We start from the raw sequence: 15,249 nt of genomic DNA on the forward strand, positions 1-15,249 counted from the left end.
CTGATGCCAACGTGTTCCAGCCACCAGCTTCGCGCCATCAAGTCATCTCTTTATGGGTCTTCCAATGTCTCCCTGTCTCCAGTGAACAATTCGAGGGGCCCACCTGCTGTGATCTTGTCGAGCTACACACCCGACCCACTGCCGCTTTAGGCTTGTATTTCTCTCGAGGGCTCCTACCATACGTAGCTCCATGGTTCACTGTGTGCGCTTCAGTTTACGAGCGCTTGCCTTAGTCGGAGTCATAGTTTCCAGGCCGTAGGCTATAACTGGTAGTATTCACATAAAATAGACCTTAACCTTCAAATTGTTTGGGACACCCTTATTGGTCAGGATAAATCTTAGTTCCTGGAACGCTGCCCAGTTCAGTCCTATTCTGCGAGGAATTTCTGCATTTTGATTGTTTTTACCTAGGTCAAAACCTTTTTGAGTCTTTTGCTGACAACGTCTCCCATTTATGTATTATATAAACATTAATGTACCAAATATATCAAAGAAATACGTAGCCTACGACCATCCGAACGGATATGAGAGTATCATGTAAAGATTTGAACTAAACTGCTCAAGAGCTTTTCGACATTTTTGGTAGCAATAAACTACAAACTGTCTTTATACAATAGTATAGATTTTCGTACTAAGCTAAATATGTACAACAAGTAAAATTTCTTTATTTTTTATCGTTCCTGGTGTTGGAAATTTTATCGCCAACAGTTTATAAATTGCACATTATTGTTATATTATTTCAATAATAGTCAAGGAAGGTTTAATATTCTGCCTTGCCTGCGATATGAAAACCGACTCACAGAGTGATGGTATTATGTGTGGTGGGTCGTATTATGACGGCTGCAACTCTAGAGGTTGCACCAGACATTCCATATGGGAGACTGTCGTTGGTCTGCTACAGGGAACTAGTACTCTGCCCGATGGTTCTGTCGCCAGTTGGTATCTGGTCGTTCAAGCCTCTGTACGCCAATCATCAAATACAAAAGTGCACATAGCTTTCTGGACGTGGACTTTGTCTTTGAAACTCCGATAGAGTGTGTTGCTGTTTAAGACGTTTCTATCTTTGTTCATCAGCACTCATTTAATCTCACATTGCGTGCAGTCGCCATGTTCGCTCTCTACTGTGTTTTCAGCCGTCGACTTAGTGTCGATTTTGTTTTCACGCGCTTTTTGGTTTGCGGCACTGACCTGTCTAGTTCGTGTCAAACGGTGTGTGTTGATTATTTCGTAACAGTGTTTTGAAAAAAGTAAGTGAAGTCAACCGCCATTGGCCAAATAGAACATGTTGTGATAACGTACTCTGTCTATATTCCTGCAACTGATGCACCTAATCTCCTTATTTATTATTAATTTGCAAATTCCGCACTCATGTGCAATTACTTTATCATTAATATGAGTGTATAGCTAAATTCCATCACCTCATGTAGTTCCTTAACAAATCCCACCACTAGAATATAAAATGTGTGTCTCTGGGGACTAATATATGGAGTATCAGTGGATAAGATTCAAGACTATGAGAGGTAGCTGTAGTTTTCACACGGAGGTGGCGCTAAAGGTTTACGCTGTACATTACTTCGAAGCCGACACCATGTTAGTAGCCCCTAAACATTAGCAGTCTACTGTTTACAGTTCCTTCTTGTTCTTAATATCTGTCGAGTCCACACAACAATTGTTTTAAATACTAAATATTACAGTGTTTTCGTGAATCAAACAGTGTCAGGAAGGCATTTTCAGATGCTTTTCTGGTCTTAAAGGTGTATTTAATCCACTAATATTACGCATTTAACCTCCTTAATGTAACTTTGTTTTTGTTATACGTTTCGAATAATGAAGAAGAGAAGTATGTGGTATAAAAAGGATGCTTTCGTAAGCCAGTATTTTCCTTAATACGGAATGACGAAACTGATGCTCCATCTGTGTCCTCTTCCCGAAAAGGCTGAGAACATAGTTTGCACTATCTGGACGGCTTGCAATATTTCCTTCTCACAGCGTTCAACCAAAGCGCTCTTCGAGTTTTACTGATGGGAAATCTAAAGTTAAATTACAGAAATGAAACCACTAAGAAAAAAGCAACCGGCGCTACTAAAATTCATGTTTATAAAAGAAAATATCGCTTCAACGAGTCCACTGACGAATAAAATGTGATTCCTTTACACTTTAGACTGTAATCAGAACGACTAGTACACCTGTAAATGATTTTTTTTAATTCACTTCCACCACAAGCTAATGTTTGGCCATACTAACACGGCAGATGTCGGCTTCAAGTTTGTGACGTCATGACAACTCCCATTATTGTAACTCCATGAATCTTCGTTATGCGTGGGGTGGACATCTGTAGCAGCATATGTTAGGTTCGTAATAGCTGACGTCAGAGGTTTTCTGCCAAGTTGACGTGAGACTGCCGCCACTGGTGCTGAATGTGGTAAAGTGTATGAACGCTTTAGCGCGCGCCGCGATCTCTAATATTTCGCAGTAAGATTGCGGCAAAACAGTAACATGTGAAATTCATGATTTGAAAATCATTGGTTTGGTAGCGTTTAGCTCGGTTTCATACGAAAGCTTATAATTCTTACGTGGGGCCAGACTTTCATTCTGAGCTCCCACTGTTTTATTACTACAGTTTCTGCGTTCCATGCTTTCCTCCACGTGATTGTAGTTGACAACTTTTTCTGAAAGAGGTATGCACCTGAAACTTAAGATGTAAACGGGACTCTTTAACCTTGTATCTATTTTCCTGGTTTCTATACAATTGCATCGAAGTATATTTTTGTGTCACATTGCCTCACGATTCACATTTCCCATTTCCTACGGAAAATCCATTTTGTGCAGATAAGCGGACTCGCGTTGCACGACACTGTGATTTATTTGAAGTGCAGATGCAGATGATTACATTTCAGGCATAACTGCAGAGAAGGGCAGAGAAGGTCTTCCATTTTGCAGAATAACATTTTTATTTCATATTCTCGAGGAGCAATTTCCTTTTGTATGTTTTTGGGGCAACAGAACATCTTTTCATTTCTCCGTAAATTACAAGGTAGGGTCGTTAACTGTTATGTTGAAAGGCAAGGTCATAGCATTACAAAGTTTTACACTGATAAGTTTCACAGATTACAGTTTCACATGACAGAAGCATTAACTGTTGAAAGGCTGCTTTAGCATAGAAAGCTTCACGTGTTAAGACTTCACTATTTTCTTACAAATTTTCAACTACACTCCTGGAAATTGAAATAAGAACACCGTGAAGTCATTGTCCCAGGAAGGGGAAACTTTATTGACACATTCCTGGGGTCAGATACATCACATGATCACACTGACAGAACCACAGGCACATAGACACAGGAAACAGAGCATGCACAATGTCGGCGCTAGTACAGTGTATATCCACCTTTCGCAGCAATGCAGGCTGCTATTCTCCCATGGAGACGATCGTAGAGATGCTGGATGTAGTCCTGTGGAACGGCTTGCCATGCCATTTCCACCTGGCGCCTCAGTTGGACCAGCGTTCGTGCTGGACGTGCAGACCGCGTGAGACGACGCTTCATCCAGTCCCAAACATGCTCAATGGGGGACAGATCCGGAGACCTTGCTGGCCAGGGTAGTTGACTTACACCTTCTAGAGCACGTTGGGTGGCACGGGATACATGCGGACGTGCATTGTCCTGTTGGAACAGCAAGTTCCCTTGCCGGTCTAGGGATGGTAGAACGATGGGTTCGATGACGGTTTGGATGTACCGTGCACTATTCAGTGTCCCCTCGACGATCACCAGTGGTGTATGGCCAGTGTAGGAGATCGCTCCCCACACCATGATGCCGGGTGTTGGCCCTGTGTGCCTCGGTCGTATGCAGTCCTGATTGTGGCGTTCACCTGCACGGCGCCAAACACGCATACGACCATCATTGGCACCAAGGCAGAAGCGACTCTCATCGCTGAAGACGACACGTCTCCATTCGTCCTTCCATTCACGCCTGTCGCGACACCACTGGAGGCGGGCTGCACGATGTTGGGGCATGAGCGGAAGACGGCCTAACGGTGTGCGGGACCGTAGCCCAGCTTCATGGAGACGGTTGCGAATGGTCCTCGCCGATACCCCAGGAGCAACAGCGTCCCTAATTTGCTGGGAAGTGGCGGTGCGGTCCCCTACGGCACTGCGTAGGATCCTACGGTCTTGGCGTGCATCCGTGCGTCGCTGCGGTCCGGTCCCAGGTCGACGGGCACGTGCACCTTCCGCCGACCACTGGCGACAACATCGATGTACTGTGGAGACCTCACGCCCCACGTGTTGAGCAATTCGGCGGTACGTCCACCCGGCCTCCCGCATGCCCACTATACGCCCTCGCTCAAAGTCCGTCAACTGCACATACGGTTCACGTCCACGCTGTCGTGGCATGCTACCAGTGTTAAAGACTGCGATGGAGCTCCGTATGCCACGGCAAACTGGCTGACACTGACGGCGGCGGTGCACAAATGCTGCGCAGCTAGCGCCATTCGACGGCCAACACCGCGGTTCCTGGTGTGTCCGCTGTGCCGTGCGTGTGATCATTGCTTGTACAGCCCTCTCGCAGTGTCCGGAGCAAGTATGGTGGGTCTGACACACCGGTGTCAATGTGTTCTTTTTTCCATTTCCAGGAGTGTATTTTACAATGAGTTTTTTATGTTTAAGTGCCGAGCAAGGTTGTGAGGGATGGGAAATATCTGCCATGGTTCAGTGGTCGTGTTCGAAAGTTACTACGAAAACAGACAGACCTTTAACACAGGTATAATCGAAGTCAGAGCCTTGTTGGGAAATAACAACTGGACGGAGACAAAAGAAATACAAGGAGAGCGACGCGGGAAGCGTTTAATGGATTCGATCATAAAATTCTGTCTACCAGTATGGTTAAAGCTCCTAAGCAGATTTTGTCTTACATTAAGTCCGCAAAGGTATCAGAATTATCTATACAGTCCCTCAGTGATGCTACTGGCACAGAAACTGTGAATAACAGGTGAGGCCGAAAACATGAACTCGGTCTTATGAATCTGTTTCGCTGAGAATGATCATAATACTAATCCTCTTTCATAGTTTTAGATAACATTATTGGCAAACAACGATCTCACAGCTAAGAAAATTAGCAAAACACAGTTTTAATTGCACAGTATTTGTTAAAAATACGAGGGTTATTGGGAAAGTAAGAAACGATCGGTCGCGAAATGGAAAATACACTGAAAATCTGATGTTGTTTTGCACAGATGCGTTGGGCACTGTGTCTAGCACGCCATCGATCGCATCACGCCGCTCTTTTCAGTTCTGATATCACAGTGAGAACGTAAAGATGGCTAGAAATTAGCGTCTCCCGCCAAGTATGAGGGCCTGGCGAAAGATTTCGCCTGAAGCTATGCAATCCACATAGCATAACTGTCACGCGGTTCGTTCTACACGCCAATTCTCGGCCGCACTCTGCAGGGGCGATGAAGATGCTCCTGTAGCGTTTTCGAAGGGAAGTGTTTTATCACACACAATACAGCCCGTAATTGGCTACCAGTGAGGTTCATCTCTGCTCAAATGAATCGCTGGCTACGAAGACAATATTTTGACACAGACAACGAGATTCAGTGCAGAGTAGAAAATTGTCGAAAAGCACTGGCGGCTGTCTTCTGTAACGAGGGAATTGAAAAGTTGGTACAACGCTACGACATACGTCTAAGTCTGAGCGGCGACTGTGTAGAGAAGTAGCTGGAAGGTGTAGCTAACCGTTGCAAATAAAACAGTTTTGATTTTCACTGTGGTTTCCAGTTCGCGACCTATCGTTCCTTACTTTCCAGATAGCCCTCGTATGATCTGTCTTGGCCTCTATTAGTAGGCCATCTACAGATGAAGCACCACCCAACAGGCGATGATGGCGCTTGGAACAGCTGTGCTGATCCCAGCAATACTGCAGTTTTTCGACTGTCTTTTACTAATTTTAATCCTCGAACACCGAAATAGACGTTGAGGTAAGTAATAATGGAATGAGCATATCTGGGGTGCCTTGCAACGTGCTGTTACGAAGAGGTCTCCACCTCTTCGTGCTCTCACGGATTTATTGACAGCCCTGCAGGATTCATGATGTCAATTCCCTCCAGCACTATTTCAGACATTAGTCGAGTCCATGCCACGTCGTATTGCGGCAGTTCTACGTGCTTGCGGAGGCTCTACACAATATTGGGCAGGTGTACCAGTTTCTTTGGCTCTTCTGTGTAACTTGCTTTCAGAAACTTATTGTATTGCAAGTAGTAGTTAATGGTCTCACCAACAAACTTGGTTACTTAAGCATATTGAAACCTAATAAAAGGAACGGTGTCAGTCTTTCTATAAGGCCCCAACTTTACTTGTGTAACTAGTCCAAACTGACTGAAATACTAGCGCATTCTATGTTCATAAAAGCCATCTATTACATGGCTGAGTTTTTTTTCTTTTATTGGTCTAAGATGTACTTGACTAAATTTGTATGCTCGCTTTGGCGTTTCTATTCTCTATTTCCTCACTGAGGTATTGCTGTAGACTAACTTAATCATATTTTCAAGGTCAGTCGTTTGTTGTAACGTGTTTATTTTCCTAAGAAAGAACCAAGCGACCTTATTAAGGATGTCAGTACTCTGCACCACGTCGAACAGACGGAACTCCCCAATAGTGACTCTTTTATGGTACTTTTAAAAACATTTAATGATTTTTCTTGGGCTACAAGTCAGTTTGGTTTCACTCCACATAAAAGCAAACTTTGTGAAATTTCAGCTCAGTAGGATGAAGACAAAGGGTGGTCCTGGGCCATCAAACTTGAAAGATCCAGAAAAAATAAAAACAAATTCTTAAAATACTACGTCTGCGTGATAAAATTCATTTATTACCTGATATAGTTATGTTGTTTACTTCAATTTGCTAAACTGCATGCCTTAGCAATTCACAGGTCACACTGATCGAGAGATGTGAGTGATCATTGACCCCAAGACTGGTGAGAAGACGACAGAAAGAGTGGGATGAGCCGTTCCCTTTTTAGAACACAAACTGGCTCTCTCCATAGTCTTTTACTCTCTAGGGGTGGTAGCATACGCAGCTATGTCTTCGTCTTCAGTTCGTTTACAGGAGACAATACACTGTTACTCGCATGAAATGCCTGGAAGTAAACGCGATATGTCCAGTTTTAACGATTTTATTTTACAATTTAGTTGTGTTTAAGTTAACTGTGCATCAAAGTGGCAGACTATCTGTGCTGGAAGATATGGTTTTCTTGCTGAAAAAGTACGCACTGCGAAACCGGATATGAGAAACTACGTACCAAAGTCAGAAACTTTGTATAAATAATGGACGTATTTAGAAAAATATAGTTGAAGATAGTCGAAGGTTTATAAACGAAACGAAACTTTTTTTTCAGAAAACTTAGGAAATTGAATATCCTAATGGTTTGGAGATCATTACTACTGAAGAATATATGCAGTTTTTGATCGATCAGTCCTTGAAAGAAGGGCTGAGGGTCATGCATGGAATCGATCATGAGTTATTTGGGAAACTGATCTTTTAAGCGAGCAAAGGCAGCCGCAAAGATCCAAGAGTGAAGCGAATGTCATAGTGAACAATGCACATGTGAATTTCTACTGTTGTCTTCGTGCTTGCCAAACCTAACCTTAGGCCTCAGGGTCGTCGGATCTCTCTCCAGTTGAGAACTTTTAGGACATTATGGGCAGGCCCCTCCAACCAGCTCTGGATTTGACGTTGTAAAGCGCCAATTCGACAGAATTTCGCACGATATCTCTCAGGAGGACATTCAACAACTCTATAAATCAATATCTAGCCAAATAACTGCTTACATAAGAGCCAGAGGTGGAACAACGCTCAGTTTGTGAATCTCTTTCTCCTGAATAAATCATCCAGTTTTTATAAAACTGTAACCAGTTTTTGTCTGTACACATACGACACATCTACTGATCTCTATCCTGTGGAGGTGCGTCTTTCTTTCTTTTTCGAGTGTATGTTGTATGAATGGACAGTGTCTTGAAACGAGGATATAAGACGAACATTAACAGAAGCAAAACGAGGATAATGGAATGTAGTCGAATTAAATCGGTTGATGCTGCGGGAATTAGATTAGGAAATGAGAGACTTAAAGTAGTAAATGAGTTTTGCTATTTGGGGAGCAAAATAACTGATGATGGTCGAAGTAGAGAGGATATAAAATGTAGACTGGCAATGGCAAGGAAAGCGTTTCTGAAGAAGAGAAATTTGTTAACATCGAGTATAGATTTAAGTGTCAGGAAGTCGTTTCTGAAAGTATTTGTATGGAGTGTAGCCATGTATGGAAGTGAAACGTGGACGATATATAGTTTAGACGGGAAGAGAATAGAAGCTTTCGAAATGTGGTGCTACAGAAGAATGCTGAAGATTAGATGGGTAGATCACATAACTAATGAGGAGGTATTGAATAGAATTGGAGAGAAGAGAAACTTGTGGCACAACTTGACTAGAAGAAGGGATCGGTTGGTAGGGCATATTCTGAGGCATAAAGGGATCACCAACTTAGTATTGGAGGGCAGCGTGGAGGGTAAAAATCGTAGAGGGAGACCAAGAGATGAATACACTAAACAGATTCAGAAGGATGTATGTTGCAGTAGGTACTGGGAGATGAAGAAGCTTGCACAGGGTAGAGTAGCATGGAGAGCTGCATCAAACCAGTCTCTGGACTGAAGACCATAACAACGACAACAACATGTTGTTTGAGAGTGAGGCAGTGGCTTACATTACGCCAGACGACGGCTGACGGCTGGCAGGAGTCGCAGTAGGGTTTGATGATCTCGCCAGGCGCGCTGGGCAGCGTGACGGGGATGCTGTAGCTGAAGCACGTGCCGACGCACACGTTGTTGTCGATCTCCACAGACGTGCAGTCCGGGTGCGCCACCACCTGCTTGATGGGCGTGATGTTGCACCACGAGTACTTGTCTGGGTACAGCACGATGTTGTGCACCTGAAAGCAGGCAAGTCTCAGCTTAGAAAGGTCTTATAATTGGGCCTCTACCTTGGTTTATTGGGGTACAAATATTCTAATCATACATTGTGGTACATGGAAACTATAGTGCTGTGAATGACTTGGATTCAACTTGATGATGCAAATGGTTTTCTGATCACGCGCTTTCTGTGCGGCCGATCACTGCAACGACTGAGAAATACGTTTTATCGTCTCCCATTGGCTGTACAGTGCACGCTCTTATAAGTAGGTGTTGCATTTTGTAGCCTCTGATTGGTTAGTTTTGAGAACAAATACTCCAGAACGGTCTGACACAAAGGGATACAGTCAGTCTGAAGCTTAATGTGCACTGAGAAAGACGTACATAGTGCTACAGTGTGTTTTATTCTACCAGGTGGTTATAATTAAACTTTACCTACTTGAGCCCCTCCCCCCCTCCCCTCATGAAAAACGAGTGAACGTAAGACAAAGATACTTTGCGGAGACGTTTGTAAGGATAAGTCTAAGAGAAATTACGAATAAGCCATTGAAAGAAATACATTCTAGACTCAACATTAGAAGGTAACATTTGTTAATTGTGTGCCATGCTTACGTTCCTGATTACAAATGTTGCTCAATAGGACGACCATCAGCATCCACGACATCCTGCAACCGCACTAGAGGCTCCTCTACTGCTTCCTGAAAGATCTCAAGTTACTGGCTAGCTCTCTCACTATGCTCATCTGCAACCTCCAACGTGTGTTAGTGTCCCATTCATAAACCCCGCCGCGGATGATTAACCGAACTGTCTAAGGCACTGCAGTCATGGACTGTGCGGCTGGTCCCGGTGGAGGTTCGAGTCCTCCCTCGGGCATGGGTGTGTGTGTGTGTTTGTCCTTGGGTTACTTTAGTTTGTGTGTAAGCTTAGGGACTGATGCCCTTAGCAGTTAAGTTCCATAAGATTTCACACACATTTGAACATTTTTTTCATAAACCCCATCTTTCAGGTATCCACAAGGCCAAAATCACACGGCTTCAAAACCAGTGATCTTGGTGGCCACGCAGTTTAGAACAATCGGCCAGTAATTCGGTTTTCTCCAAATGTTTTACGGAGTAAACGAGTGACCTCATGAGCAATGTGAGGTGAAGCACCATCGTACATCAAAACAGTTCGAGTCCAAAGCGTGTCTCTCCCAGAGAGCTGGGATCACATGTTGGCGAAGCAGATCACAGTATCATGTGTCTTCCAAGCTGCATGTCCTTGGTCCTTGGGGTCAGAGTTCCTCAAAGAAAAATGGGCTAATTATGGACTGTGCCGTGAAGCCACACCACGCAGTGACGCGTTCACTATGCAGGGGAACTTGATGAACGTTCGTTGGCTTACCTTGTCTAGATCCATGTTGACTGACTCCAACTGTAGTGCGCACTGATGCTTGTGTTTCAGACCTACGTTGCTACAGCAGTACCGGCGCCTACCGGCAAGTCATGACACGAACACCACTAACAAAGCAAATCCTGCAGCGCACAGTCTGAACATCATTCCTATAAAGATGGGTACCGATACGCACACTGGTTCAAGCAGCGAAATTTTAATTATAGACATCTTGTATATCAATGACAGGAAACATTATTTGAGTGTGATTGTGATAATATATGGGAAACATTCCACAAGGATAGTTCTTATGATTAAATAATAAGTATCACCTCATCCCTAAAACATATTTAAAAAATAGGCAAGCAGTATATGGAACCTGTAGCGATTCTCATTACCAACGCCCGTAAATAAAGGACACAAAAATTTCAGACAGATGGTAAGTGAAAATAACATGTGCGTGAAGTGTGTTATCGTGCTCAAAAGTATCCGAATGTGCTGAATTGCGTTCCGCCTGATTTGCATGCAGCCCACATAACGTAACTTTCTTGCCGGTCCGCTAGACACTTTTCGGTGCTGTCGTTTGACTATGCAAAGTAGTCACCACAGGTGACCACTGCTCTATATGGCAATAATTCCAGATGTAACTAAATACCACGATACAACAAATATAAGGAAACACCTTATTAGAAATGGGACCGTCCTTAACGCTTGTAAACTCAAATTTATTACAATAAGTGACATTTATAAAATGTTACCACTCTCATTAATATATGAGACTACTAAGGCCGTAGCTCAACCGCATAGATCATTCCGTAATCCTTCCCGAAAACTTTTTTTTTGTGAATAAGAGATTTTTCAACAATATCTGGACTTTCAAAATTGGATATAAATTCGTAGTATTTTTGCTCTCTGAAAGGTTTTACAACAACGTATTAAACGTAATTTCCATAAGCTGGTTAATGAGCGAATCAGTTAGAAAACCGTTCTTAACAGCGTCAAGTGCTGTATAGAAACCTCACTATCAACGACATATCATTAATAATTTCATTGTATTCATCATAGCATGTGGATCTATGACCTGTTCGAAAGTCACCTATCACCCTTGTTATCTAACACAAAGTGACAATAAAAATCATGAGCAGCTGGTTGTGCATATATTTGAACTTTAAAACACAGATTTTTTTCTGGATATGAATTCAGGTCCGATATCTACAGGCAATGCAAACGAAGCAAAGCTTTCGTGCCTGATTGCGACTCGAACACAGGACTGATTTTTATTGCTAACTAGGCAGAAATGGAAGTGATATACCTCATTTTAACTAGTATCAACAAACCTGAAATTGAAATTGCTTGACGAAAATCTTGGTACCGGACCGGGACTCCTATCCAGCAACTATTTCCCTGTTAAATAACCACAAAAGATATTAAATATGGTTTCATTAATAAGTAACAAACTCAAAATGACGTAGAATGAGGGCAGAATAGAAGTCCTAGCACCCAGATTGGCGCTGGATACGAGGGCAGTTCAATAAGTAATGCAACACTTTTTTTTTCTCGGCCAATTTTGGTTGAAAAAACCGGAAATTTCTTGTGGAATATTTTCCAACATTCCCGCTTTGTCTCGTATAGTTTCATTGACTTCCGACAGGTGGCAGCGCTGTACGGAGCTGTTAAAATGGCGTCTGTAACGGATGTGCGTTGCAAACAACGGGCAGTGATCGAGTTTCTTTTGGCGGAAAACCAGGGCATCTCAGATATTCATAGGCGCCTGCAGAATGTCTACGGTGATCTGGCAGTGGACAAAAGCACGGTGAGTCGTTGGGCAAAGCGTGTGTCATCATCGCTGCAAGGTCAAGCAAGACTGTCCGATCTCCCGCGTGCGGGCCGGCCGTGCACAGCTGTGACTCCTGCAATGGGGGAGCGTGCGAACACACTCGTTCGAGATGATCGACGGATCGCCATCAAACAACTCAGTGCTCAACTTGACATCTCTGTTGGTAGTGCTGTCACAATTGTTCACCAGTTGGGATATTCAAAGGTTTGTTCCCGCTGGGTCCCTCGTTGTCTAACCGAACACCATAAAGAGCAAAGGAGCAGGCATACAGGCCCTCATTTCAAGGTGGCGTAAGGCCGTAGCACTGAATGGAGATTACGTTGAAAAATAGTGTTGTGTAGCTAAAAGATTGGGGAATAACCTGGTGTATTTCAATGCTGAATAAAACAACTCCTGTTTCAGAAAAAAAATGTGTTGCATTACTTATTGAACTGCCCTCGTGTGTTAATTATTTTCATTAGTATACTAGTTTGTAAGACAGATATTTGAGACCCATATGGAATTGCCTCGAGATGACTGGGTGTTTGTGTTGTCCTCATCATTTCATCATCATTCATCAAATTGGCGACATTGGAATGAGCAAAGTTTGGGAATTTGTACGGGCGTTGATAACTGCGCAGTTGAGCGCCTCACAAACCAAACATCATCTGGGCAGTAGGATGCCAACAGTTATACGTCTATTCGCGTGTTCGGTCAGAGGGTTTAGCTACCCTCTGTAATAAAAAAAACTAAGTGAACGGATCAACGAACAACCTGAGCGGGTGTCTTCGGACGTCCGCCACGAACAAATTCAACGAACGAGATAGAACAAAATGAGATGCCAGCACGGTAGCTCAGCGTGTTCGGTCAGAGGGTTAAGTACCCTCTGTAACAAAAAAACTGAGTGAATGGATCAACGAACAACCTAAGTGGGTGACATCGGACGTCCGCATCGAACAAATTCAACGAACAATATCGAACAAAATGAAAACAATAAAGAAAAATTCCCAGCGGGGTCAGGGATTTTCACCTGCCTCGAGATGACTGGGTGTTTGATCATCATTCTTGCACGTGGTGAGATTGGACTGAGCAAGGGTCGGGAATTTGTAAGGGCGGTGATAACCGTGCAGTTGAGCGCCCCACAAACCCATCATCATCATCATCATCATCATCACAAAGGTGTTGCTGTTGCCAAGCAATCCTTTTAACGGCAGAAATTAAGCTGGAGTTTGAATCTGGCTGACAATGAGTGCTGTTAAAGAATCTTGGTTTGACTTCACCCCTCAGCCGTGCTATTTGTTGTGGCGGGCTATTGTCGGCCGCTGCCGCGCTGCTCCGGCGGGCAGTTTTGGCGCCTACAGCTGTCCCCGCGCGGGTAATTCTTTCCGCACCTCTAGCGCTTACTGTAGCGGCACGTATCTGACACGCGTATGTGCGATTGTTGTGAGGGGAAATGATTATGTAAGAACTGAATAGCTAACAATTCGAAGGTTTTCACAGTAGTAACGCTGTTGCAGAAATAAAAATTATTTATTATTCATTTTTATATTCTGAGGAACGGTTTTAGTGGTAAACCACAGTTTCATGAAGAATGTTTATTAGAAATTACTCTTTGTATGGTATAGTTCAAAGCATGGTATTGCACACAATCCAACATCACACTCTTCACAATACACACGCGTTTCTCTTCTTATTTTTTTCCCGTTGTCATTCAGTTTGCTGCTACACACTCGGCATTTTCGTGTCGGCGCCTGCTTGTCTTCAGTAGCTGGAATGTGTTTGGGAAAGTGCCGGCCTACCAAACGTGTTGGCAGGGGCGTCCAACCTTACTGTGCTGAGAGGACGAAACAACATGTGCACTGTATTTTTCCAGTAAACTTTCGATTACACGAATTTAAAAATCGAGTCGTCCCAATTTTACACCAAGTTCCTTATATATAACGTAGGAATTGAGAGCTGCCACGTTCATCAAATGGCGAAACTGCTTCATAAAATATTTTCGCAGGCGGTTTCTTGTGGCAGTATAATTTGTCATGTACCGGTCAGCCAAATCAACGCCGCCCATTTTGTCATTATATTTCAGTATAACTTCAGGCTTTGTTTTCACTGTTCTCCTCTTCTCAGTTTGTTTCAATTCGTTACTATAGATACTGGATAGAGTGTACACATCTTTTCTATCTCGCCATCGCATCGCCATCAACTTTCCTCCATAAAAGGTCTTAACTTGACCCTTCTCAAGTTTTCCCTCCCTCAAAACTGCTGGCATTTCTTTTCTGTTTACCATAACTGTCCCAATACAGTCAGTGCTTTTAGAGGCAAGACAATTTAACAGCTGGGGACTTGAATAGAATCGGTCGGTAAAAACCGTATATGTCTTGTCAAAATACCCTTCGAGTAACGACGTAACAACTTTCGACGCTAAACGATGTTCAGCATATTGTGGTTCAAACACTGTGTCTTCTCCTGTGTAAATGATAAAGCGACACAAATAGCCACTTTTTGCTTCACACAGACAAAATGACTTAATTCCAAAACGAGCACGTTTCAATGGTATATACTGCTTTATAGAAAGCCGCCCTTTCCACAGTAGGAGGGATTCATCAATTGACAATTCTTGTTCCGGAGTATAAGCCTCTTCAAATTTTTTTCTAAATGGTCAATGACAGGTTTCAGTTTGAACAGTTTGGGAGGAATTCCACAATCTTGCGAATACAAAGTATTCTCATTGAAACGAAGGAATTTTAAGAGAAGACTAAATCTACACTACTGACCATTAAAATTGGTACACCAAGATTTTCACGCAATTTGGGTGCATAGATCTTGAGAAATCAGTACCCAGAACAACCACCTCTGGCCATAATAACGGCCTTGATACGCCTGGGCATTGAGTCAAACAGAGCTTGGATGCCGTGTACAGGTACAGTTGCTCATGCAGCTTCAACACGATACCACAGTTCATCAAGAGTAGTGACTGGCGAATTGTGACGAGCCAGTTGCTCGGCCACCATTGACCAGACGTTTTCAACTGGGGAGAGATCTGGAGAATGTGCTGGCCAGTGCAGCAGTCGAACATTTTCTGTACCCAGAAAGGCCAGTACAGGACCTGCAACAT

At 43.3% G+C, this 15,249-nt stretch overlaps 1 protein-coding gene across 1 annotated transcript in view; it reads right to left on the reverse strand.

Moving 5' to 3' along the window:
• Window positions 1-15,249, reverse strand: part of LOC124722239 — a 357,025-nt gene that overhangs the window by 63,912 nt on the left and 277,864 nt on the right. The window contains exon 3 of the mRNA XM_047247430.1: window positions 8,746-8,970. Within this exon, the coding sequence (XP_047103386.1) occupies window positions 8,746-8,970 (225 nt within the window). The remainder of the gene's footprint in view (window positions 1-8,745; window positions 8,971-15,249) is intronic.

Source organism: Schistocerca piceifrons, chromosome X (genome assembly GCF_021461385.2).
Source record: "Schistocerca piceifrons isolate TAMUIC-IGC-003096 chromosome X, iqSchPice1.1, whole genome shotgun sequence".
Classification (NCBI taxonomy): Eukaryota; Metazoa; Arthropoda; class Insecta; order Orthoptera; family Acrididae; genus Schistocerca; species Schistocerca piceifrons.